The sequence below is a fragment of the Megalopta genalis genome, unplaced genomic scaffold (assembly GCF_051020955.1).
Source record: "Megalopta genalis isolate 19385.01 unplaced genomic scaffold, iyMegGena1_principal scaffold0023, whole genome shotgun sequence".
Classification (NCBI taxonomy): Eukaryota; Metazoa; Arthropoda; class Insecta; order Hymenoptera; family Halictidae; genus Megalopta; species Megalopta genalis.
The window spans coordinates 797531-821424 of NW_027476093.1; the positions used below are offsets into that span (position 1 = coordinate 797531).

The 23894-nt window shown below is 45.5% G+C and overlaps 1 protein-coding gene across 1 annotated transcript in view; it reads left to right on the forward strand.

Annotated features, from left to right (window-relative positions):
* Nucleotides 1–21712, forward strand: part of LOC117217812 (uncharacterized) — a 163151-nt gene extending 141439 nt beyond the window's left edge. Inside the window, exons 3-8 of the mRNA XM_033465655.2 lie at nucleotides 4717–4912; nucleotides 11090–11300; nucleotides 11420–11744; nucleotides 13076–13342; nucleotides 13429–16375; nucleotides 17391–21712. Coding sequence (XP_033321546.2) covers nucleotides 4717–4912; nucleotides 11090–11300; nucleotides 11420–11744; nucleotides 13076–13342; nucleotides 13429–16375; nucleotides 17391–17714 — 4270 coding nt within the window. The 3' untranslated portion in view covers nucleotides 17715–21712. The remainder of the gene's footprint in view (nucleotides 1–4716; nucleotides 4913–11089; nucleotides 11301–11419; nucleotides 11745–13075; nucleotides 13343–13428; nucleotides 16376–17390) is intronic.
* The last annotated feature ends 2182 nt before the right edge of the window (nucleotides 21713–23894 follow it).

Below are 23894 nucleotides of genomic sequence, written 5' to 3' on the forward strand. Positions count from 1 at the left end.
CGCACGCGATAATTTCCTCCAACAAGGAAGCGATTCACAAATAGCTTCCGAGTATTCCACGCAATATTTCCAACCAGACACATCGGCTCGGCGACGTTATGCATTATCGATAAGCATTATCGTACAAAGAGTCCCCTCTTCCCGATGCTGGATCATCGAGCGATCTCGATAACGATCGAGGTCGCGACGCGCGCACGCATCGATGCCATTTCCGACGAACCCATTGCCAACGATAGATCCGCGTCCGGCGTGCTCAAACGGTTCCCAGAAGCACAATTCCAGTTGCTCTATTAATCGCGAAATTAAACGAACCCGCGATCCATCGTTTTCCCGGCCGGTGGCGATCGTCTCGCGGCCGATCGAAAGTAGCAGCACGCTGCGCGCGCACCACAAGCGATCACGTGAATCGTTCATTCAGCCGGCGCACGGTTAACGGGCCGGGAAAGTGAAACACCGTGGCCGTTCGTAATTAACGCGAAGCTTTTAGCATAATCTGACAGTTTTATAACGGATAATCGCGGTGGGAAGGTTTTCCGGCACAATGCGGCGTCGCGTTGTTTCTCGGGAGCCTGGCACAAATATTTCGAGCGAATTATGGAGCGGTCGGTTAATTTATAACCGAAAAGTCAGCTGAAAAGCCGGGAGATTATCGGCGAAGTTTAGCGGATTCGAGCGGCGGCGGCGGCAAGCTCCGCGCGCGTTCGATATACGGTTTCACGGTCAGCCGCTCCATTAAGAGCTTAATTTCCGAGCCGACGATGCGATCTGCGGCATTAGTAAATGGGCGGAATGAAAAATTAGATTCGCGAGTTGTATTTCAATACGAGCGGCCCGCCGTGCCCGGCGTTCCCCGTTAATTATGGACAACTGGACGAACTAGCTTGGCTCGATTAATTCTTATCCTTGGACGGTGCACGGTTAAATTTTCATTTTTCGCCGGATACGCATGTCACATTTATTTGTATTTTTATGTATCGCACGCTTGCATGTAAATCGCGATTCCTGTTCTCGTGTGATCGCGTTCGATCTAGCGATCAAGTATTCTCATTCACTCTCTCGATCGCTCTCTCTCTCTCTCTCCCGTTCTCTCCCTCTCGCACTCTCTCGATTGCTCTCTCTCTCTCTCTCTCTCTCTCTCTCAGTCGCTCTCTACCTCTCGCTCTTTCTCTCAATCACTCTCTCCCTCTCGCTCTCTCGCGGTCTCTCTCACTCTCTCTCGCACACTCTCTCCCACTATCTCGATCGCTTCCTCTCTCTCGCTTTCTCTCTCGCTTTCTCTCTCAATCGCTCTCTCCTTCTCACTCTCTCTCTCAATTGCTCTCTCTCTCTCTCGCGCGCTCTTTCTCTTGCTCTCTCTCTCTCTCTCCTTGATATAACCTTGACATAACCTTGATCCGAGCATAAACGATTGCGAGTTGATAGACGAGAGTTCTCGGAGTCGTACGAATTAATCATTTCTTTCAAGATCGAATAAAATTCTATTCTTCTTTTTCTTCAATTTTTATTTTTTATTTTTTCTAATGAAATTATTGAGATCGAAAAAGGGGCTAATGAAATACGTTCAATTATGATCTTCTTGTGTTCTGTACGTTCTATATAATTTTTCTATAATTGTTGTATAATTTTTAATATTTTCTGTTTGTTTTTCTAATTTCACAAATCAAGATAACAATTTATATTTATACGTGATTTTAAATAGAGCTAAAAACAGCGACATCGATCTTAAATAATTGATAATAATAATATAATAATAACAGAGGAATAATAACGGATATATTATATAACAATATTATACAATAATAATATATAATAATAATTATTATAATATTATAATAATAATAATTTTTAAAATGTCAAACTACTTGAGACGGAGGAATAATAACGGATATAATATATAATAATATTATGTAATAATATAGTATATAATAATTATTATAATATTACAGTATTAATAATTTTTTAAATGTCAAACTACTTGAAACGGAGGAATAATAACGGATATATTATATAATAATATTATATAATAATATTATATAATAATAACTCTCGTCTTTCAACTTTCCTATCGGAGCCCGTGACAAAAATTTAATTTATTTAAACATAGACCGTAGAAGTCAAAGTTACACAGTAATGTCTCTCTAATTGACGCTAAGATTGACCACAAAAATAAACAATTTCGAGGAGATACGATTATTAGAGCCTTGTGGCTCGTTTTTTAATGGTTATCGATAATATAACAATTATAAAAACCAGATGCAAAGTTTAAATAATCGTGCCTCCTCTTCCCAAATTGTCCACTTTCTCGCGCGAACTGTCGCGCGATTTTTGCATCGAGCCGAAGAACGCGCGCGCAACAGCGTCGCGCATTATAAATTCCCAATTATCGTTCTCCCATTCGCGCATGCAATTAGCGCGCGCGCGCGTACGATTCCGACGGACGCGCGGTATCCGCGAAAAAAGAAAACGCGACTCATTTTCCGCGCGGGCTCGAACCGTTCGTCGCCTTTCTATTTCGCCACGGATTTGGAATTACGCCTCCGGCTCTCCGTGCGTCACTAACGGCCGAATTCCTGCAGGCTCGGTTTCCCGATCGGCCGGCACCGTTTTCAATCCAAGCGGAACGCGTCGCCGGAACGCGCGGCTCCGTTATCCCGAAATTTTATCTGCCAGCGAAACGCGCGCGCGGGCGGCGCTGAGGTCCCAGATCAATATATCCAGAGCGGACTTCTCGAGAGAGCCCAGAGCGAACACTTGCCGGGCTGCCGCGTCCGCCGCGGCGATAACGACATGATGGTTCGATATCGTGCGAATATCGTCGAATTTCATTCTTTCGCTCCGCGCTTCTTTCTCCTTCGATTTATCACTGTAACGGCCGCCATTAATCGCCAGCCGGCACAGTTAGCCGGAAAGCGTCGATTTTAGGTAATCGAGCGACCGCGCAAGACAGCTTTGAAGGTGACCTTGACGGAATAATTACTGCGGCTTTTCTTCTTATTAGGCGGTCGCGATCGCGTTTTTTTCGGGCCGACGATTTTTATCGAAGGTCGCGCGTATATTTGCCACGGACATGATGCCGAAATTATGCCAAATGCTCGACTGTAGAAAATAACCCTTAGCACTCCGAACCATTCTGGACGTTGGCTACCAGCTACTCGAGAAATTTGCAAAAAAATCAATATTTTATTTTTTATAATTTTGTTTTGTTGTTGTAATCGCTATCTATGCGAACTCTTTCTCTCGTCGCCTTGTTGCTTGGACGATATCACTGTCGCTGCTATCGAAACGATAGACTAACTGTAGAAGAAAACCTTCTACAGTTAGTCTTTCTAACGTATCTGTATAAACGTCTATCTAGAGCTCATCTTCGCTACTACTTGTGTCATGAGACTCGTTCGTGTTCGAACATTTTGCCATTGTTCTAATAAAAAATATGAATAAATACATAGGTTGAAAATTTCTAATTGTTATTACTAACTCGCAAGATGATATTTACCAAAAAAACTTTTACCAAACAATTTATTTACCAAGAGAAGAATCACTTTTCCGATTTTCTCACCCGTTAGATCTATCTATACCGCTCAACGCTTCGAACCAGACCGAGTTCAGCTTTAAAAATCATTTCCTCCAGATTTTATGATTATAAATCTCACTATACAGTGCGTGCTATGTTCGCATACCGATCTTTCTTCTACGAACTTACCTTATCGCTCTTTTCAAATGACGCCTTCGAAGTGCTCGGACCGTCGTGAGCAGGCCTCTCACGTTCTCGCCAAAACCCGCCGACATTTCTTGTATATATCCTAGTAATTTTACTATATTTTGATTTGATTTCTTGTGCCATTTCAAGAGAATACTTCAGGGAAACATGCATGTCTGAAAAAGTTGCGCTGAAATAACTCAGTTCCCCGTAATCACTAATAAACTTTAATGTCCCACGAGAGAGGACATCCGAGTGATATGCTAGAATTACGATGTTCCACGAGAGGGGACAGAGGAGTGCAAAGGGTTAACTTCAGAAATTCTGAATTTGTATTGTGCCGTCGCATCGCTCGCTGCTGCTCACCCGCTACCTGAGCGTGGCGGCTAGCAAAGTCAAGCATCTGCCTTCCGAGTCCTCTAGCGGGTCCCGGACGAAACGCTTACCCCCCTCTCTTTTTCTCCCAAGTAGGCATTTATTATAACAGCCAAACGTTCCGTATCGCGTGCATTTTCACGAACTACAACGTTTCTTTCTACAACGGATTTGTTTATTGCTGTCCCTTGTATTGTCATTGATTCAGAATGTCGTAAATAAATGTGCGATATCTGCGAAAGCTTGATATAGTGTGCTTATTTCTGTGATATTAACAGTTTAGATTATTAGATGGCATCATAACCGTCAAAGTATAAATGTTCATTTTTTTTCCTTTTCTTTTTTTGGGGGAAGGGGGGGGGGCAGCGCGTGCGTCGCTGAAATGTTCAGATTCGCGGGTCGACGAAGTGCAAAATAAAATAAATCCGCAAAAAAAAAGAGGAAAACGAAACGGCTGATTTTTATCGCGAGACTCGCGAAGCTGCCGCGTCGTCCTCGCCTAGGCCTCGAGGTGGCCGAGGAAACGCGAGGGAATCGCTGGTACGCCCTCGGCGGATCCGCCAGCCGGGTTTCTTTTTATACGATCGTTAACGTCAGCGGAAGGACGAATCGATATATCCTGACCGACGACGAACGTGTTGCAGACACGAAGCCAGAGACATCGTGAGACACGCGGTGGGGGCCGGCGAGCAGGATGCGGTGCTGTTCACGGGTCAAGGCACGGCGGCTGCCCTTCGCGCGCTCCTACGACACCTTGATCTCACGAAATCCACGGTGGTGTTCGTCGGACCGTTTGAGCATCACGCGAATCTGCGGCCTTGGCGGGAGCATGGTGTCAGGGTAAGATAAAAAAGATGTATTTTTGTGTGTATGTGTGTCTCTCTCACTCTCGATTGCTCTCTCATCCTCGATCGCTCTCTCTCCCTCTCTCTCTCTGACTCTCTCACTCTCTCTCTCTCGATCGCTTTCTCTCTCTGACTCTCTCACTCTCTCTCTCGATCGCTTTCTCTTTCGATCTCTCTCTCTCCCTCTCTCTCTCTCTTGATCGCTCTCTCTCTCTCTTGATCGCTCTTTCGCGCTCTCTCTCTCTCTCTCTCTCTCTTGATCGCTCTCTCTCTCTCTTGATCGCTCTTTCGCGCGCTCTCTCTCTCTCTCTCTCTCTCTCTCTTGATCGCTCTCTCTCTCCCGATCGCGCTCTCTCTCTCGCTCTCTCTCGCTTTCTCTCTCTCTCCCGATCGCTCTTTCTCTCTCATTCTCTCTCTCACACTATCTCTCCCGATCGCTCTTTCTCTCTCTCCCGATCGCTCTCTCTCTCTCTCTCGATCGCCCTCTCTCACGCTCTCTCTCTCTCTCTCGAACGTCCTCTTTCACGCTCTCTTTCTCTCTCTCGATCGCTGTCTCCCTCTCTCGCTCTCTCTCTCTCTCTCGATCGCCCTCTCTCGCTCTCTCTCTCTCTCTCGATCGCCCTCTCTCACGCTCTCTCTCTCTCGATCGCCCTCTCTCACGCTCTCTCTCTCTCTCGGTCGCTGTCTCCCTCTCCCGCTCTGTCTCTCTTGATCGCTCTCTCGATCGCCCTCTCTCTCTCTCTCGATCATACCTTCTCGCTCTCTCTCTCTCTCTCTCTCTCTCTCTCTCTCTCGATCGTACCTTCTCGCGCTCACTCTCTTTCTCTCTCTCTCTCTCTCTCTCGATCGTACCTTCTCGCTCTCACTCTCTTTCTCTCTCTCTCTCTCTCTCTCTCTCTCGATCTTACCTTCTCGCGCTCACTCTCTCTCTCTCTCTCTCTCTCTCTCTCTCGATCGTACCTTCTCGCGCTCTCTCTTGCTTTCTCTCTCGATTGTACCCTCTCTCTCTCTCTCTCTCTCTCTCTCTCTCTCTCTCTCTCTCTCTCTCGCTTTCGTGGGGAGAGGGGTGGGGGGGGGGGGGGGGGCGTGGAGCGTGCGGATAATTCGCGGCCGAAGATTTTTCAACGGTGAGTCAAGAAGTATTCTCGATCTAAGAAGCTTGGGGACACTCCAAACGCGTTCGAACGTTGCGGAAGACACCGGAGCTGTTACCTGTAACGTTGTTGACGTTACCACGTGAGGTAGCTGAGAACGCCTCCAATAAACGTTATAATTAGATTGAGCATTTGATGCAATTTATGATAGAAGTGGATCGGTGAAATTGATGAGACTATGTAAATATTATTAGAATTCAAGGTCTTCTATTGTACAGTAATGTCTCTCTAATTGACGCTCAGATTGTCCACAAAAATGGACAATTTGGGAAGAGGAGATACGATTATTCGAGGCTTGCCGTTTGTTCTTATAGTTACGAATTGTCGACAATTATTAATATATAGTATAAATATATAATATACAGTAAATAAATGTAGTGATATAGTAAAAAGTATATATAGGAAAATGTATATAGTAAAAATATGTAGTAAAATATATAGTAAATATATAGTATAATATAAATATAAATGTATAGTAAAATATAATCGTATCTCCTTTTCTCAAATTGTCCATTTTCGTGGATAATCTGAGCGTCAATTAGAAAGACATTACTGTGCTCTTGAGAAGAAACATCCGTATATTAACGTATCAACATTTTCCAATATTACTCGGTAATAAAATATCTTACACCGAAAGAACTACGTACATGATACCGACAACAATATAGAAATACAGTCCAAGACAAAAACATAGCACACCTTAAAATTAGCGTAATTTTTATTTACTTAAAATCAAGATTTTGTTTCTAGACAATCTTGCGAAAATACCTACTTTAAACATGCACAAATGAAATAGAATCGCATTTAACCGGTCTAAACAATTGTATCTATTTAAACAATTTGATAAAATTTTCAACATGCATAATATAAGTTAGCGAGATCTACGAAACGAATGTTTCAAATTTTCGTTATACACTCAGACAAAAAACTAAAAAAAAAAACGAGAGTTTTCTATATTTTTCTTTTTCATTCCAAATAATATCAGAATTAAAAAAAAACATTTCTGGCACTGTCTAGTATCCTAAATCCCTCTATCATCTAAAAAAAAATCCAAGTCATTTAATCCAGTTTTAAAAAAGTCACTTTAAAAAGGGTGTACGAACACTTTTGTGGGCGACTGTACATGCTGAAGCTTCGTCGAGAGTACATTTCTGATTCACCGAGTTCCGCTCGTCTCTTCCTCCTCTCCCTCGGAGCATAAATTTCCCGCGATCCGCGGGAAAGCGTGTGAACTGCTTTGGAATCGTGTGCTGTTTTCCCGACACTTCTTTGGAGTGCTGAGCTTCTGTTTTTCTTTTTTTTTTTCGCGCAAAGTTCTCCCGACGCTTTGGCAATGCCACTTGCTTCCCACGCTAGGACCGTCGCGTCGCCGTTTCGCGTGCTTTCCTTTGTAAGCACTTGTTCCGGCGCGGAGTTGACACGCGGTTTTCCGCGGTTCTCCTGAAATTTATGCGTCCCGCGTGCACGCTCAACGACAGTTCAACACGTTTTAAATGGGCTTTCAGCGTCACTTAATAACCTTTTATGTAGATTTTGATATGTACTGTACAGTGTCTGATACTGTACGTATTCCGTCTGTATATTGTTAAGACTGTTGTAAATCGATGTGAAGACAAAAGAAATGTGAAACAATGCATAGGAAGATGATTATTTCATTCGAACGGAGAGAGAGTGAGCAACTAGAGCGAGCCACTACAGGGTGTCCCAAAAATGTCTCGCAATCCGAATGTGGCGGGTTCCTCGGGTCATTCGAAGCAACTTTTTCCTTTACAAAAATTTTCTCCGAGGCACCGTTAACGAGTTATTAACGAAAAACAGTGATCAATGAGAGGCGAGCTCGGCTGGCGCGAGGTGACCGAGCCAATGAGCGGAACTGGGCTTCGCGCGCTGATTGGTTGGGCCGCCTCGCGTCGGCCGTACTCGATTCTTATTGGTCACTGTTTTTCGTTAATAACTCGTTAACGGTGCCTCGGAGAACATTTTTGTAAAGGAAGAAGTTGCTTCAAATGATTCGAGGAATCCGCCATTTCCGGATTGCGAGACATTTTTGGGACACCCGGTATAGTGGCGCGTCGTGACTAAGAGGTTAACAGTCGATTAAGTGACTTTTAGTGATTTTTAGATCCCGACGTCTGAAACGTAATACAGTGCCATTAAAAATCATTCGCTAGATTTTTATAGAAAAGAACACGTTTGTATGCATTCTTTGGTATAAAAAAATGTGAATATTCTTTAAATAAAATAAAGTGCCTGTCGATTATGTGAGCGAACAATGAGAAATAAATGGACAGTTTAACGAACAAAAAACTCTTTTAGTTTCTGTATAAACAATATATAAATGATAAAGCGTGTGATTGTAACAGTGAAATTTGCATAGGTATAGTTAACAAAATGTGTTAAGAAAAACAAAAATATTAAAATACTAATATTTTTAATATTTCCATCTTTGTGGCTAATAATTATATACTTCAAATATCTTATTATTTATACTACGAATAAACTTTTGCAACGTTGCAGTATCAATTTTACTCCATTCTCACACTTTAACGTTGCTGTATCGTTTTTATTTTCATTTCATTTCATAGTTTCATTTTCATAAGTTTATTTCTATTTTGTAATTTCATTTTTCTCATTTACTTATTTTAATTTCACTGTATAGCTGTGCGTTTTATTATTTTATGTTGATCACACGGAAAATAGAGACAGTTTTTATGTATATAAAAATATATGTAAGTATATAAATATCTAAATATATTATTGTATATTATACATAAATATATAAAATATATGTATAAAAAAATATATATAAAAAATATTATCTTATATTATAGATAAATATATAAAATATTATATATTTTTATATAATATATTATATAAATTATAATAATATATATATATTATATATTTATATATAACCTTGACATAAATATGTAAAATATTATATATTTATGTATGTATATAAAATATTATATATTTATGTATAATATAAGATAATATATTTTCTACACACTTATAATAAAAATATTTCTTATTATTCGCCGTATATTAAACAGAAACTTCATTTTATTAACAGAATACTAAGCTTCTTTCGCCAGTGACTATTGCTGTCTCTATACAAATCTCGCCCGCCGTATTTACGTGCGCACGACGCGCGTGAAATGTGATTCCGATCTAATCCGACTATCCAATAAGAGAGCCAGGATTAGCTACCGGAACGAGTTAAATATAACTCCGAATTAAAATAAATCCAATCTAATCGTTCGATTAAGACCTGCTCCAGTATATCGCGTGTGTAAGCACACGTTTCCATCGTATCGCATGTTTGGGGAGGTTTTCTTTTTGGCATAGCAAATTACCTGATCCCATTTCGCAAACAAACAAACTTCGAGTCAATTTCGAAACCATCGCGCGTTACAAGTGGCACGCGAAACTGTTCGCATACCTTCCAAAAGCAAATACAGTAATGTCTCCCTAATTGACGCGCAGATTGTCCCCAAAAGTGGATAATTAGGGAGACAAAGTATAATAAAAGTATAATAAATAAAAGTAGGCAATTAGTGTCAAATAGGGAGACATTACTGTACGTATATAACTGTTCTCTCTAAGCTGCACTAAATCGCTTGAATTTGTTTTTAAACGACAGGAGGACCTATTAGACAATGACTAAAGTACATTTTTTTTTTAAATATCGCTATTACTCGGATCGACGAAAATATGAAACACTCGTGTCTTTTAAAGTTTCTCGCAATCTACAGGGTGTCCCAAAATTATGGTGTTTCCGGAAAATTAGAGATTCCTGGTCATTCGAAGCAACTTTTTCCTTTACAAAAATTTTCTACGAGGCACCGTTCACGAGTTATTAACGAAAAAACGTTGACCAATCAGGGGCGAACTCGGCTGACGCGAGGCGGCACAGCCAACGAGCGCGCGAAGCCCAGCTCCGCTCATTGGCTCGGCCGTCTAGCGCCGGGCGAGCTTGCCCCTCATTGGTTCAGTGTTTATCGCGAATAACTCGTAAACGAAGCCTCGGAGAAAATTTTTGTAAAGGAAAAAGTTGCTTCAAATTGTCTCAGGAATCCCTTATTTCCCGAAAACACCATAATTTTGGTACACCTTGTATAATTGTTTTACAGTCGATATCAAGGTCAACCGGTTTCCATAAAAATTTCGATACACGCGTAACTTACCGGATTCTACAAAACGCATATTTTTAAATTTCCGTCAAAGGCTCAAATAAAGCAACGACGAGCTTGATCTTTCATTTAGCCATTGCAAGCGATTGCAAAATTGAACAGATAATATCTCAGACTTTTTTATCGTTCTCTGACAGACCAGTCTTTTTATCATTCCAAACAAAATTCAAGTAACTTATTCCAATTCTAAAAAAAAAACAGTTATTCCGTTTTGAATAATTTCGTGGAAACGTTCGCACGAATATTTTATGGCTTTTATTATTATTATATTATATATAATTCAGGGTGTCTCAAAATTATGGTATTTCCGGTAAATAAGGGATTCCTGAGATGATTTGAAGCAACTTTTTCCTCAGCGAAATTGCAATCCGCGGCTTCGTTTACGAGTTATTAACGAAAAACGGTGACCAATGGGAGGCAACTCGCCCGGCACTAGACGGCCGAGCCAATGAGCGGAACTAGGGGTTCGCGCGCTCGTTGACTGCGCCGCCTCGCGCCAGCCGAGAGCTCGCCCCTCATTGGTCACTGTTGTTTCGTTAATAACTCGTGAACGATGCGTCGGAGAAAATTTTCGTAAAGGAAAAAGTTGCTTCAAATCGCCTCGGGAATCCCTCATTTCTCGGAAGTACCATAATTGTGGGACACACTGTATATATTATCTTTTTATTACCGTACGAATTTGTTTCTCCACAATTTGGCCACCGCCTCGGAAATCCTCGTTCGCGAGACGGCATTCGCCGATGTCGATGCGGATTATTATCGCGCGCCGATCGCAATATCCCAACGGAATAGCAATAATAATAATAATAATAATAATTCCAATAGATAATGCGAGTGTCGGAGACCCGGGAGGGTTTCTTGGACCTGAACGATCTCGAGCGGAGCCTGGCCAAAGTGCGAGCGGAGGGTGTTACGCAAATGATCGGCTGCTTCAGCGCTGCCAGTTGCATAACCGGCGTTTTGGCGGATGACGTCGCGACGACCCTTCTGCTGCACCAATTCGGGGCGCTCAGCATCTGGGATTACACGGCGGCAGGTAATAATCGACGGTGATGCTAACTTAGATAAGACAAGGTCGCCGAACGCAAAGAAGAAAAATTCCGAAAAAATCTGAGAAGAAAAGGAGAAAACATCCGCGTTCGCTTTTTTTTCCAGCCCCGTACGTCCAGATCGACATGAATCCGCATTTACCGGGTGTCGGCGAGACAACGGTGCACAAAGACGCGATTATTTTTGCCGGACACAAATTCATCGGCGGCGTCCAGTCGCCCGGCGTGGTCGTCGCGAAACGGTCCCTGCTCAAGGATCAAATTGGCACCGAAGACATGAGGGACTCCCATCACTATCATCGTGACCCGGAGCTGAGGGAGGAGAGCGGCACTGCCGGTGTCGTCGAGACCATCAGATGCGGCCTCGCGGTTCAATTGAAGGAGAACGTGACGCCGCGCGCTATCGTTGCCCGGCAAGATAAAATCTCCAGGTAGGAATCGCGCTGTTAAAATAACATTCCTGAGGTGATTTGAAGTAACTTTTTCTCCTTTACGAAAATTTTCTACGAGGCGGCGTTCTCGAGTTATTGGCGGAAATGTGCTAACCAATGAGAAGCGAGATCGGTTAGCGCGAGACGGCCGAGCGCAGTAAGGTGAACTGGGCTTTATGCGCTCGTTGGCTCGGCCGCTTTGTGCCTCCCGAGCTCGCCTCTCATTGGTCAGTATTTTCTTTTTAATAAATAATATGACCTCAGGAACCCATTGTCCATTTTTATGAAGAATCTGCGCGTCAGTTAGGGAGACAATCCGAGCGTCAGTTAGGGAGACATTGCTGTACAGTCAAGCCTCGCAGCTCGTTTTTAGTATTGTTGACAATTCGTAACTATAAAAACGAACCGTAAGGCTCGAATAATCGTATTTGCTGTTCCCAAATTGTCCATTTTGATGCGATTTTTGTACCATTTGTGGACAATATGAGTGTCAATCAGGGAGACATTACTGTATCCCGAGAAAAACTGTAATTAATTTTCGAACTTGGAAGAGCAGATACGATTGTTCGAGCCTTGTGGCACGTTTTTTGTGGTTATCGATTGTTAATAACTATAAAAACGAGTCGCAGAGATCGAATAATCGCATCTGCTGTTCCCAAGTTGTACGCCAATTTTTGTGGACAAGTGGAGCGTCATTACTGTACAGTAATGTCTCCTTAATTGACGCTCAGATTGCGCAGAAAAATGGGCGCACAATTTTGGAAGAGGAGATACGATTGTTCGACCCTTGTGCCTCGTTTTTTGTGGTTATCGATTGTTAATATCTATAAAATCGAGCCAAAAGGCTCGAATAATCGTATCTGCCGTTCCCGAATGGTCCACTTTTATGAACAATCTACGCGTCAGTTAGGGAGACAATCCTAGCGTCAATTAGGGAGACATTGCTGTACAGTCGAGCCTCGCAGCTTGTTTTTATAGTCGTTAGCAATTCGTAATTATAAAAATAAACCGCAAGGATCGAATAATCGTATCTCTTCCTCCCAAATTGTCCAGTCTTGTGGACAATCCGAGCGTCAGTTAAGGAGACAATCCGAGCGTCAATTAGGGAGACATTACTGTATAGTCGAGCCTCGCAGTTGGTTTTTATAATTGTTGACAACCCCTAACTGTAAAAATGAACCACAAGCCTCGAATAATCGTGTCTCCTCCTCCTAAACTTTCCATTTCTGTGAACAATCGTCGCGTCAGTTAGGGAGACAATATGCGCGTCAATGATGGAGACATCACTGTATCTGCATTTAAAACCACGCTCATCTCTCTGCCCCCTTTAGGCAAGTGTTGGCCCACGTGCGCACGATCCCGGAGCTGATTCTTCTCGGCAGCGGCTCGCAGAACGTCAAGAGATTGCCCATCTTCTCGTTCATGGTGCGTCACCCGCGCGGCACGTTCCTTCACCACAACTTCGTCTGCGCCGTTTTGAACGACGTCTTCGGTATACAATCGCGCGGCGGATGCGCGTGTGCTGGTCGTTACGCTCACGACCTTATGGGCATCGACCAAGAACTCGCGAAGGAGTACCAGAAGGTGCTCGCAGACGGGTACGAAGCTCTAAACCATGCCCACGATATTCCTCCACCAATCCCTGACAAAAACCAAATCGTTCATACTCTCTCCTTCGTTTCAGCGAGAAGACCACCGACAACGAGGAAACGAACACCGAGGGTCTGCGTCCAGGTTTCGCGAAACTCTCGTTCCCGTACTTCATGTCCGAAGCGGAGGTAGCCTTCGTGCTCGAGGCCCTGAAGATGGTCGCGACGGAGGGCTGGAAGCTGCTGCCTCAGTACGTCCTGAACCCGGACACCGGCGAATGGCGGCACCACACGAACAGCGTGTTCAAAGAACGGAAGTGGCTCAGCTCGATCCGGTACACCGACGGCAAGATGAACGCGTCGGAACGCAGAGTGTCCGGCGCCGGCGTGCTGCCTCAGAACTACGGCGACTGTCTTCAGACCGCGCGGAACATCTTCAACCGTGCGAGAAAGATGGCGCAGAGATACCCGTTGCAGATCGACCGCAGCTACAACTTCGTGTCCGAGCGGATGGAGGCGTTGCGATGGTTCATGCTGCCCAGCGAGGCGCAGGATCTGTTGCTGGGCAACTCGCAGAACGTGAAGCAGGAGGTACCCTTCAATCCGACGCTGTCCTGGAACCGGCTGGGCCATCACACGCCGACCACCACGCACGACAACCAGATCAGCTGCTTGGCCCTGGTGAACAGCATCCGCCGGCTGAACAGCGACATCCCGCGCACCGGCAACCTGCAGATGATGTCGGCCAGCTCGCCGAGGCACCGAAGCCTGCCGGTGCTCAGCTCGGTCCGGAAGACGCTGCTGAACTCCGCGACCGAGTTCCAGCCTTGCTACTCCAGCGGCAACGAGGAAGAACGGTCTGCGAGCGTGGACCGGAACCATGGCTCCACGGGTGGCCAGAGGTCGCCGGCCACTTGCCCGAGCTCCCCGATGCCCGTCAGGTTCGCCGTCGGCGAGGTGGTCACGGCATCGGCGCTCAGTGCGATCTCCCACGCCGGCAGCAGGCCTATAAAGGAAGAAAGAGACTTGATAGAAGCTGGCAACGCAGGCCGCGCCAGATGCAACTCCCTGGGCAGCACCAGCGGCGGGGAGAACGCCTCGGTGAACCGCAAGGTCGCCTCCTCCTCGTCCTCCCCCATCCCGCCACTCCCCCTGAGCCCCCAAACGCTGACCAGTCTAGGCTTGAGCGGGAACAACGGCAACTCCGGCAGGCCCAGGCGGCATCATTGCAGCTGCAGCAGCCAGACCGAGCTGAACTCGCTGGAGCTAGAGAGCGGCAGCCCGAGTCACTCGATCTTGTCCTTGAGCTATCACAACACGGCCTCGCCGCCGTCCTCGTACTCCTCGGTTGGCGACTACGCGGAGAAGTTCGCGGCCGGCGGCAGGTCCTCGCCGATCACCGCGAACGGCGGCCAAAGGTCCGAGGACGATCTGAGCGCGTACGTGAAGGAGGTGACGAAGGAGCTGGCGACGGAGATCAAGTCCGAGATCCGGGAGGTGATCTCGAAGGTGGACGACGCGCTCTCGGAGACGAACACGTCGGAGAACACGCCGCAGCACCACTCGCGGAACGTCGCCGCGCCGAGCGCCGAGGACAAGATGAGGCACGACTCGTTCACCGCGAGCAACATAGCCGAGTACCTGATGGAGTTCTCGAAGGAGATGGCCAGCGAGGTGAAATCCGAGATCAGGTGCATGGTGAACGCCGTCGACGGGCTGCACAGGCACTCGCCGGACGCCTCCGCCTCCGATGTTTCCTCCAATGGCTGCGGCTCGCCGGACAGAGGCAGACCGGTTCCGGCGTCCGCGTCGCCTAGGCTGTCCAGCGGCAGACGAAGCGGCCCGATCGAGATCTCGGGGAAGGTCGGCGAGCTGACGCAGCAGGAGAGCAAGATGTCCAGCGAGTGCTCGTCCGACGAGACGGTGATCTACGTGATGAAGCCGACGGAGAGCGAGCAGCTGGCGCGCAGCCAGTCGAAGACCGACGACGAGGAGGTGGTTCACGACCTGGACGACGACCTGAACGACGAGGACGGCCAGGAGAGGGGCGGCTTGGAGATCGGCGACGCCAGGAAGATCCTGCCAAAGATCTACTCGGCGGTGAACTCGGTCAGCTCGCAGGACAGCGGTATCAATTTGTCGTTCCACGAGAGCGACAAGTCGCTGGACTCGGTGGACCTGAAGCGCAGCAGCAGCGCCGAGTCGAACTCGACGAACAGCTACGGCCGGAAGCCGAGGGCGGCGTCTATGACCGGCTTGGTCGGCAAGCCGAACTGCAAACAACAGGTCCGTCAGAACGACGACTTCTCGGAGGACGAGGAGTGCTCGAGCGACTTGAAGGAGGAGGAGGATCAGGAGGTCGCGTTCGAGGCGAAGGACGGGAAAGCTGACGCGGCGAGGCCGCAGTGGCATTGCCCGCCGAAGAGCGTGTGGAAGCCAGCCGTCGAGGCTATACAGGAGTTCGATATGATCAGGGATAACGACAAGGTGCTGGTGTGCTTGTCGATCAGCGGCAAGGACTCGCTGACCTTGCTGCACACGTTGCATCAGTACAGATTTTACGCGAGGTCGAAGGGCATCGATTTCCAGATCGGCGCGGCCGCGGTGGACACGAACGGACAGGACCCCATCGGTATGATGAGCTACCTGAAGACCATGAGCGTCCCTTATTTCTACGAGGACTATACCGGCAAGTCGAGCTGCGATCCCGGCGACAATCGGTCCGTGGATTCTCTGGACGCGAACGGCGCGTGCAGCTTTTGCGATCGGACGATCAGAGCGCGGCTATACTCGATCGCCAAGCGGCACAATTACAACGTGCTGGCGATCGGCCAGCATCTCGACGACCTCACCGACGGCTTCCTCGTCTCGGTGTTCCACGGCGGCAAGCTGAAAACCATGAAGGCGCATTACTACATCCGCCGGCAGGATCTCAGGGTCATCAGACCGTTTGTATACGTGCGGGAGAAATCGATCAGGCAGTTCGCCGAGAGCAAGAAGCTGGTGGCTTCCCAGGAAACCAGGCCGAGCGACCTTGCCGAGGTGAGCGCGGTATTTATAGCGCCGGTCGTCATTGTTAGGCGCGCATTTAGCGAGGCCCGCGAGCGATAATTATCCGATAAAGTCAAACCTTTTCCGGATTTCCTATAGCCGATATGAAATGCTTGTAGAGCTTCGTTTTGCGGACAAGAATGCGAAAACCGAATTGCTTCATCGCCCTCAGTTTTTGAAAGAAATGAGCTTTTGTGAAAGCTCAAACTTTGATATGAAAATTAGGTGTTGCGTGAAAAGTGAAAACGTTAGAGAGTTCTAATCGATCTCAAAATATAGAGGAGAGTTTTCTGAATATAATGGCATACAATTTATTAATTTTTTTCTGTTCTAAATAACTATAAATTAATGTGGAAAACCGAATTGCTTCATCAGCCTCAGTTTTTGAAAGAAACGAGCTTTTGTGAAAGATCAAACTTTGTTATGAAAATTAGGTGTTGCGTGAAAAGTGAAAACGTTAGAGAGTTCTAATCGATCTCAAAATGTAGAGAAGAGTTTTCTGAATATAGTGGTATATAATTTATTAATTGTTTTCTGTTCTAAATAACTATAAATTAATGTGGAAAACCGAATTGCTTCATCACTCTCGGTTTTTGAAAGAAATGAGCTTTTGTGAAAGCTCAAACTTTGTTATAAAAATTAAGTATCACGTGAAAACTAAAAATGTTAGAAAATTCTAATCGGTCTCAAAATGTAGAGGAGAGATCGTGTCGGACGACGTTGTCGCACTAGACCCGCTCCGATTCAGTTATCTCAATTACCTCAAACCCTTCACTCTTTCTCCTCCATTCCATTATTCATCGACGCTACGAGCAGTACATGAACATCAAGTGAATCGATCAACAGCTTCGTAGGTCAACAGCTTCCTCTGTCGTCATTTTCCACCTTCACCGACCTTCGCCATGCTAACATATTGCTACCCTATTGAACTGCAATCGTTACTCCATGTTCCTCTTGAATCTTGTCGATACTTGAATCATCATTAAAACAATTCATTCTTCCGCAGGCACAGAATCAAAGCAAAGAGTCGACGACGCAGCAAGAGCGCACCTATCCCCGGCTCTCCTGGTCCCTGAGGTCCGCCCTGCGGCCATTAATAGACGCGCACGGCCACCGAACAGACTTGGACCTGGCCTGCGCTAACTCGATCAGCAATTCGAGCATCTCCAGCGCTAGCAGCAGCAGCAACGGCGGCAGCGGCGGCGGCGGCGGTCAGCAGAAGAGGCAAAGACGAGTAAAAACCAGCTCCTTGCCAGCGGGATCCGGAGCCCAGTGCGCGGCGCAGGAGCAAGAGGACAATGAGGACACCGACGAAGAACCGGTCCTTTGAGGCAGACGGGCAGCGAGATGGGATTACAGTCGTTCCTCGGTCCCGTCTTCGCACCGCCGTCGAAAATTGAGCACGCTCTCCGTCGTTAGGAGAAGGCGACAGCGGTACGCCGCGGCCGTTGCCACCGGCGTTGCTGCTGTGAACGCTCAGAATCCTGAAGGGGAGCGTTAAGGGATCCAGAAGAATTCATCCGATGGTCCAGGACCACCGCAGAGACTCTCCTCGAAGCCGGCTGCGAATGTTCTACACTTGGAAGACGCTCATTGCGTCGCGGTCCACCGTCTGGTGCCGGCTGAAAAAAGAGTTGGTCGCTGTGAGACCGGTGGCAAACGGACGCAGCCGCGTTCGCCGATCGTTTCGCGCAATGAAAACAAAACAGGAACGCCGCTGCGGGCCCGTTCGCCGCCTAAACAACGATATTGCTTCAAACTTACTTACGATGGGACACGTTGTCGCGCGCGGTTCAATGTTACTTATCCTAAGGACACTTAGCGTTAATCACGACGTCGCGACGAGACAGGGGGTCGGAGCATGTTGGCCAGGGGGTCGGAGGTGTTCCAGGCAGTTGGGGTCCGTTCTCTGAAATCAGTGTGGAACCTATAATAGTGCTCTCGGAGTGGAAGTGACTTGAGAAACGACAAAACCTCGACCGCTCGAACGGGACAGCTGCGCGCGGAGGGCTGCGGGGGGATGTTTCATTCTTTTTTACATGTAAGATCGTGATCTTGTGAATCGCGTGAGCGCGCGTCCAGCCTCGAGGATGAGATTGGGACGTGGCTCGCGGTGGCTAAGGCGCGCTAAATTTTTTGTAAAACCGTCGACGAGGTACTCCTTTTGTGGACGTTTTTTTCCACAACCGTGCGCGGCCTCGCGAGAACTACGAAAACGGAAAAGGGATGTTCGGTTGCGTTGACCCGTTCGCGGATCGATAGGGCGTTCATTTTTTTTGCGGTCAAGAAAAACGTCGCCCTTGACCGTCCGGGGACGGCTGGCCACGCAGCAGACGTATTCGACTCGACGGCGCGCGATGATCGCTAATTATCGACGGAATTATCGACGTTGGGCGATGAATGTTGCACGGGGATGCTTTGTACGAGCCGCGATGCTGCGATCGAGGGGTGGAAGGTTTTGACGAATTCTCGGCGGCGCGAGTGACGTACTTCGATCGCACGCGCGCACAATGACACTTGGACATGCTCGTGAACGTACAGTGGCCCGCAAAAATATTATGCGCGCCTTTTAAGACGTAATAACTTTCTTGAAATCGGACCGAGTGAGTTGAATGTCTTTTTAGATGACACAGGGACTGGTATACTAGACAATGACCAAAACGTTTTGTGTTTTTAAATTTTGCTATTATTTGGAGTGACAGAAAAAAAATAGAAAACTCTCGTTCTTTAACTCTTCGCACTCGAGTGGAGACTCTGAGACGACGTTAAATATTGCTGCACTATATCCGAATGAATATTCGTGATATTAAATTTGTCTGATGAATTGTCAAATGGCAGAAGTATTCTATAAGCATACACGTTCAATTTTATACGTGATAAAAACAATTGTATCAAATGGAGATACTGTATGTTGAAACAAATGTCTTCGTTTCGGTAAGAAATCTGCAGTTTTGAAAATCTTTCGACGCTTGCAGCTCGACTCTCGGTTAACTTAACTAACGGGAGATCAATTTTCAGCACATAGGTTACCGAGATCTACGAGAGGCATTTTTTTAATAATCGTTACAAGGATAAATAAGTTAAAAAAAACTCTCGTTTTTGATTTTCTTCCGTCATTGCAAATAATAGCAAAATTTAACTCTTCGCACTCGACGTTATTTTAACCTGAAAACTCTTGGTTTTCAGTACTTCTAACCTATAGTATTTCTACTTTTGATAATTATTTTTCCTACTGTACATATAACATTAATGTTATAATGTTGTTGACGCAACATTTGCGCTTGGAACAATTTATTAAGTACAGATAAACGCAAGAATCATGTTGGAGAATGATATAGCAATTTTCAGTGGCGCCTCAGAGTTGCTGTTCGACTGCAAACGGTTAAAAAAGACATTTTGCTCCATTGCCTAGTATACCAGTCCCTCTATCATCTGAAAAAAAATCTAAATCACTTAGTTCAGTTTTAAGAAAGTTATTATGCTTCAAAAGGTGTACGAACACTTTTGCGGGTCACGGTACACGCATACGTAACGATTACCTCCGGCGTGTGAACCGAAGGGACACCCGGTATATCATTAAACGAAAGCTTTTTCCTCTTAACTGGTACATGCGTATAAATATTATGTATGTATAAACCACATATATATATATCGCCTTGTACGAGATTAATCGGCGAATCATATTTTTCGACTATTGTATAGCCTTCTTTCCGTCGGCGAGGAGAAAAGTACAGGCGATTCGGTTTCGACGCGGAGTACGGACGCTTCGATACAGAGGCGGATTCTGCGAAAACGGGAATGTTCGGACCGGCAACGCCGCCGGGACACAAAATGGCCGCGATTGGAGAGACGCAATGAGAGAGCCGAAATGATGTTTGCCGCCGAAAATCTTGCGACGGCGCGACGGTCGTTGCGATCGGCACGATCCTCGCTAATTGCGTTCCCGTTTGTTTGTTTGTTTTTCTTTTTTTTTACGTTCGACGAAACTTGTACGCTCGCTATCGTTGAAGCACGGTTTGCGGTCGCTGCGCGCGCAGACTCGTCGAGGTTATGTCGCTATCGCCGGACTGTGGATGTTTCTTCGATTTTACATTTTTCTAGAACCAATTCGCGGGGGCTACGCGAATTGCGCGTAGGGAGAGAGAGGTTCGTTTCTTCCGTTGGGGATGCTCGAGCGAATATAAAATAAAAACTTTCTCGGGAAAGAAGTTTTCGTTGAAGTTTTTATTTTATTCTGTTTTGACCACAGTCCAGGCATACGCCGGGAATCGCGCGCGCACCGCGCCGCGCCGACTGTAAAAGCGTCGCGCGTCTTTCCTAACCTCTCTTATATCGTTCCGCGGACGCGACGCCGCGATTTAACGGTGGCGCCCTCCGATCGTCCGATTGTCGCGGCTTTCGGGTGGACTGTACTCGCGATATCATAAGCTGTTTTCAATCGCAACCACTGCCAAAGGCGGCGATCCTGCTACACACGAACACAGTGATGTTTTTCTATTCGGACCATGTTTTTCGACGAATACGTGACAGTGAATTTTCGACCCGAAGGCTCGGACAAATTGGAATCGTCCACCGTTCGGAGCTCTGCGCGACACAGAAACTCGGTGCTTGTAAATTCGAGAGTGTTAAAAGTCGAGGACGCGCGTGATTCGTTTCACACGTTCGCGAGCTTGTCGACGCGGTCGAGGGCTCGTGAATAAAACACACACATACATACATACATACATACAGACACACAGAGCTGAGAGAGCAACAATTATTGCACGTACAGATACTCCGGTTGCTTTTAGAGTCGAGCGAATGGCCGATTTGTAGCGATTAGAATCGAAAGCGGTTGTCCTGCGTCGGACGCGTCGAGACGACGGCGCCTCTCGGCGATTGGTCGCGCGCGTCTCGAGAGAGCGAGTGCTCACGGGATGCGCGTCGACGATGCGCGAAGGCTCGTAGGCGCCATTTTGAACCGTACACGCAGCCGTAGATCCTCCGTACGCGTTTCGCGTCGTACAGGGTTTTTCTTTCGTTTCGTTTCTTTTCTTTTCTCCTTTCTTTCTTCCTTTCTCTCGTTTACTTTACTTTCTCAAAAAAAAAGGATCAGAGCTCCCGTATTTTCGTCGGTGTGTGTTGTTGAACGGTTAAATCCACGAGGAACACATGCACGTGGCAGCAACAATAAGATGATACGAGAACACAACAGAATGGAAGTCTTGATCTATATTGTATTTACGCGGATAGATAATTACCATATTTTCCGAGAGTTACGAGAGGATGTTGTTACTGTAAAGATATGTAAGTTTATTTATCGCTAATAAAAAATGAACGTTCAAGAAATACCTGCGGGGAATGCTGCTGTTTTTTTTGTTGGACAACCTGTTTGCCGCCTGTTCCTGCGATTTACGCGCTTTGTACGAAATTTTACGAGGATCGGAGAGGACACAATGGCGGCACCTCGTTCGAGCTGCAGGATTTTTCCGAAACGAATTCCTTACTCGACCGACTGCTGACGCAGCTGGCGCGACGATATCGATCCTCGTATTTAAAATAATTTTCTGATCGGAGACAGCTTCGGTTTCTTTCCACGGAAATTCGGTACGCTCTCCTTCCTCGTATAATACTATTGGCCTAACTTGCATGGATTCTCACACTGACGCAAGTTGACTATGCGCGTTTTGTCTTTCTGGAACTGTGAATGAAATAATCGCGCGCGCGTGAAATGATATTTAACTGTTTAGTTTTACTTCCTTTTTTATCATGCGGAAGATTGAAATGTTAGCTCGTCGTTTGTCTAGTTTTATTTATTAAGTGCAATGTTTCGTGTAAATAATATAAATAATATAATATAAATAAAATATAAATATAACATAAATAATATTTTATAGTAATAAATATAATATAAATAAAATACAAATATAAATAATATAAATATTAGTTCGTCGTTTGTCTATTTTTGTTTATTAAGTGCAATGTTTCGTGTCCAATTGCGTTGGCAAGAAAGTAATTTCGATTTGCACCGATAGAGAGCGTTATGTTTGCATTGTCGTTCTTTCGTTAAGGTTATAATTTTTTTGGTTTTCAATTTTGGTAGTTGACACGTTTAGGTTACTATACAGGGTGTACTATCTAGTAGAAAGGATTATATGCTCATGTGGTGCTTATTTCTTGCAATTAATGCAGACAATTTTTGTTTTGTATAAGGATTAATAGTCAGTATAATAATAATATACAGGGTGTCCCAAAAATGTCTCGCAATCCGGAAACGGCGGGTTCCTCGGATCATTCGAAGCAACTTCTTCCTTTACAAAAATGTTCTCCGAGGCACCGTTAACGAGTTATTAACGAAAAACAGTGACCAATAAGAATCGAGTACGGCTGACGCGAGGCGGCCCAGCCAACCAGCGCGCGAAGCCCAGTTCCGTTCATTGGCTCGGTCGTCTCGCGCCAGCCGAGCTCGCCTCTCATTGGTCACTGTTTTTCGTTAATAACTCGTTAACGGTGCCTCGGAGAAAATTTTTGTAAAGGAAAAAGTTGCTTCGAATGACCCGAGGAAGCCGCCACTTTCGGATTGCGAGACATTTTTCGGACACCCTGTAGACACAAATTTCGTATAGTTTTGTTTACAAGCGATATAGTTTGCTGTCGATTTTAACACGGAGTGCAAAAATGAATATTTTTGACACATTTTACTTTTTTATTTTTATAAAAGCAAGGAAGCGGCCGAGGCTCGCAAAAGAATACGCGAAATATATGGCGTCGATTGCTTAACAGAACGCTCGTGTCAGAATTGGTTAGAAAAAAATTCGAGGCTCGCAAAAAAGTGTGTAAAGGATGACACGTATTTTTTACCAAGACCTCCCTAAGTTTCGATATACCTTTTTAGGGTTGTATTATTATTTCAACTCGATATATTTATAAATAACTGATATAGTTTGCTGTCAATTTTAACACGAAGTGCAAAAATCAACAATTTTCGACACATTTTACTTTTTTATTTTCATAAAAGCAAGAAAGTGGCCGAGGCTCGTAAAAAAACTTCTCGTTCCGAAGATTTTTCACTTAAAAATGACCAACGTTTTGATCTCGTTAAAGTTCATTTCTTGTATAGAAAAAATTGAGTTCTATTTCACAACGAAGTACCGAAATTACTTTCTTGGCAACGCAACAAAAAACAATGCAATTTATCATCGCTAAAAGATTGCAGATTTTTTACGCACTTACGGGAAAACCGAGTGAGTAAAATACGAGTTGATAAATCATTTAAACAATCTAAAAGCAATTTTGCATCATCTTTGATCCACTGAAATCATCATTGAAGAGATAAGATTTCGTTTGCATAGAATTTCGTTCGCACGTTTAGAGAATTCTTTTAGTTTGAAAAGTCGAAGCAGCGAATAAACGAAACAAATATAAATAATAAATTCTACAGTTTCGATATACTTTATCCATCTCTATATTTAACTACCAATTAGATCATCGCTATTTACAAAGCTCGTCAAACTAATCGCTCGAAGCAGAA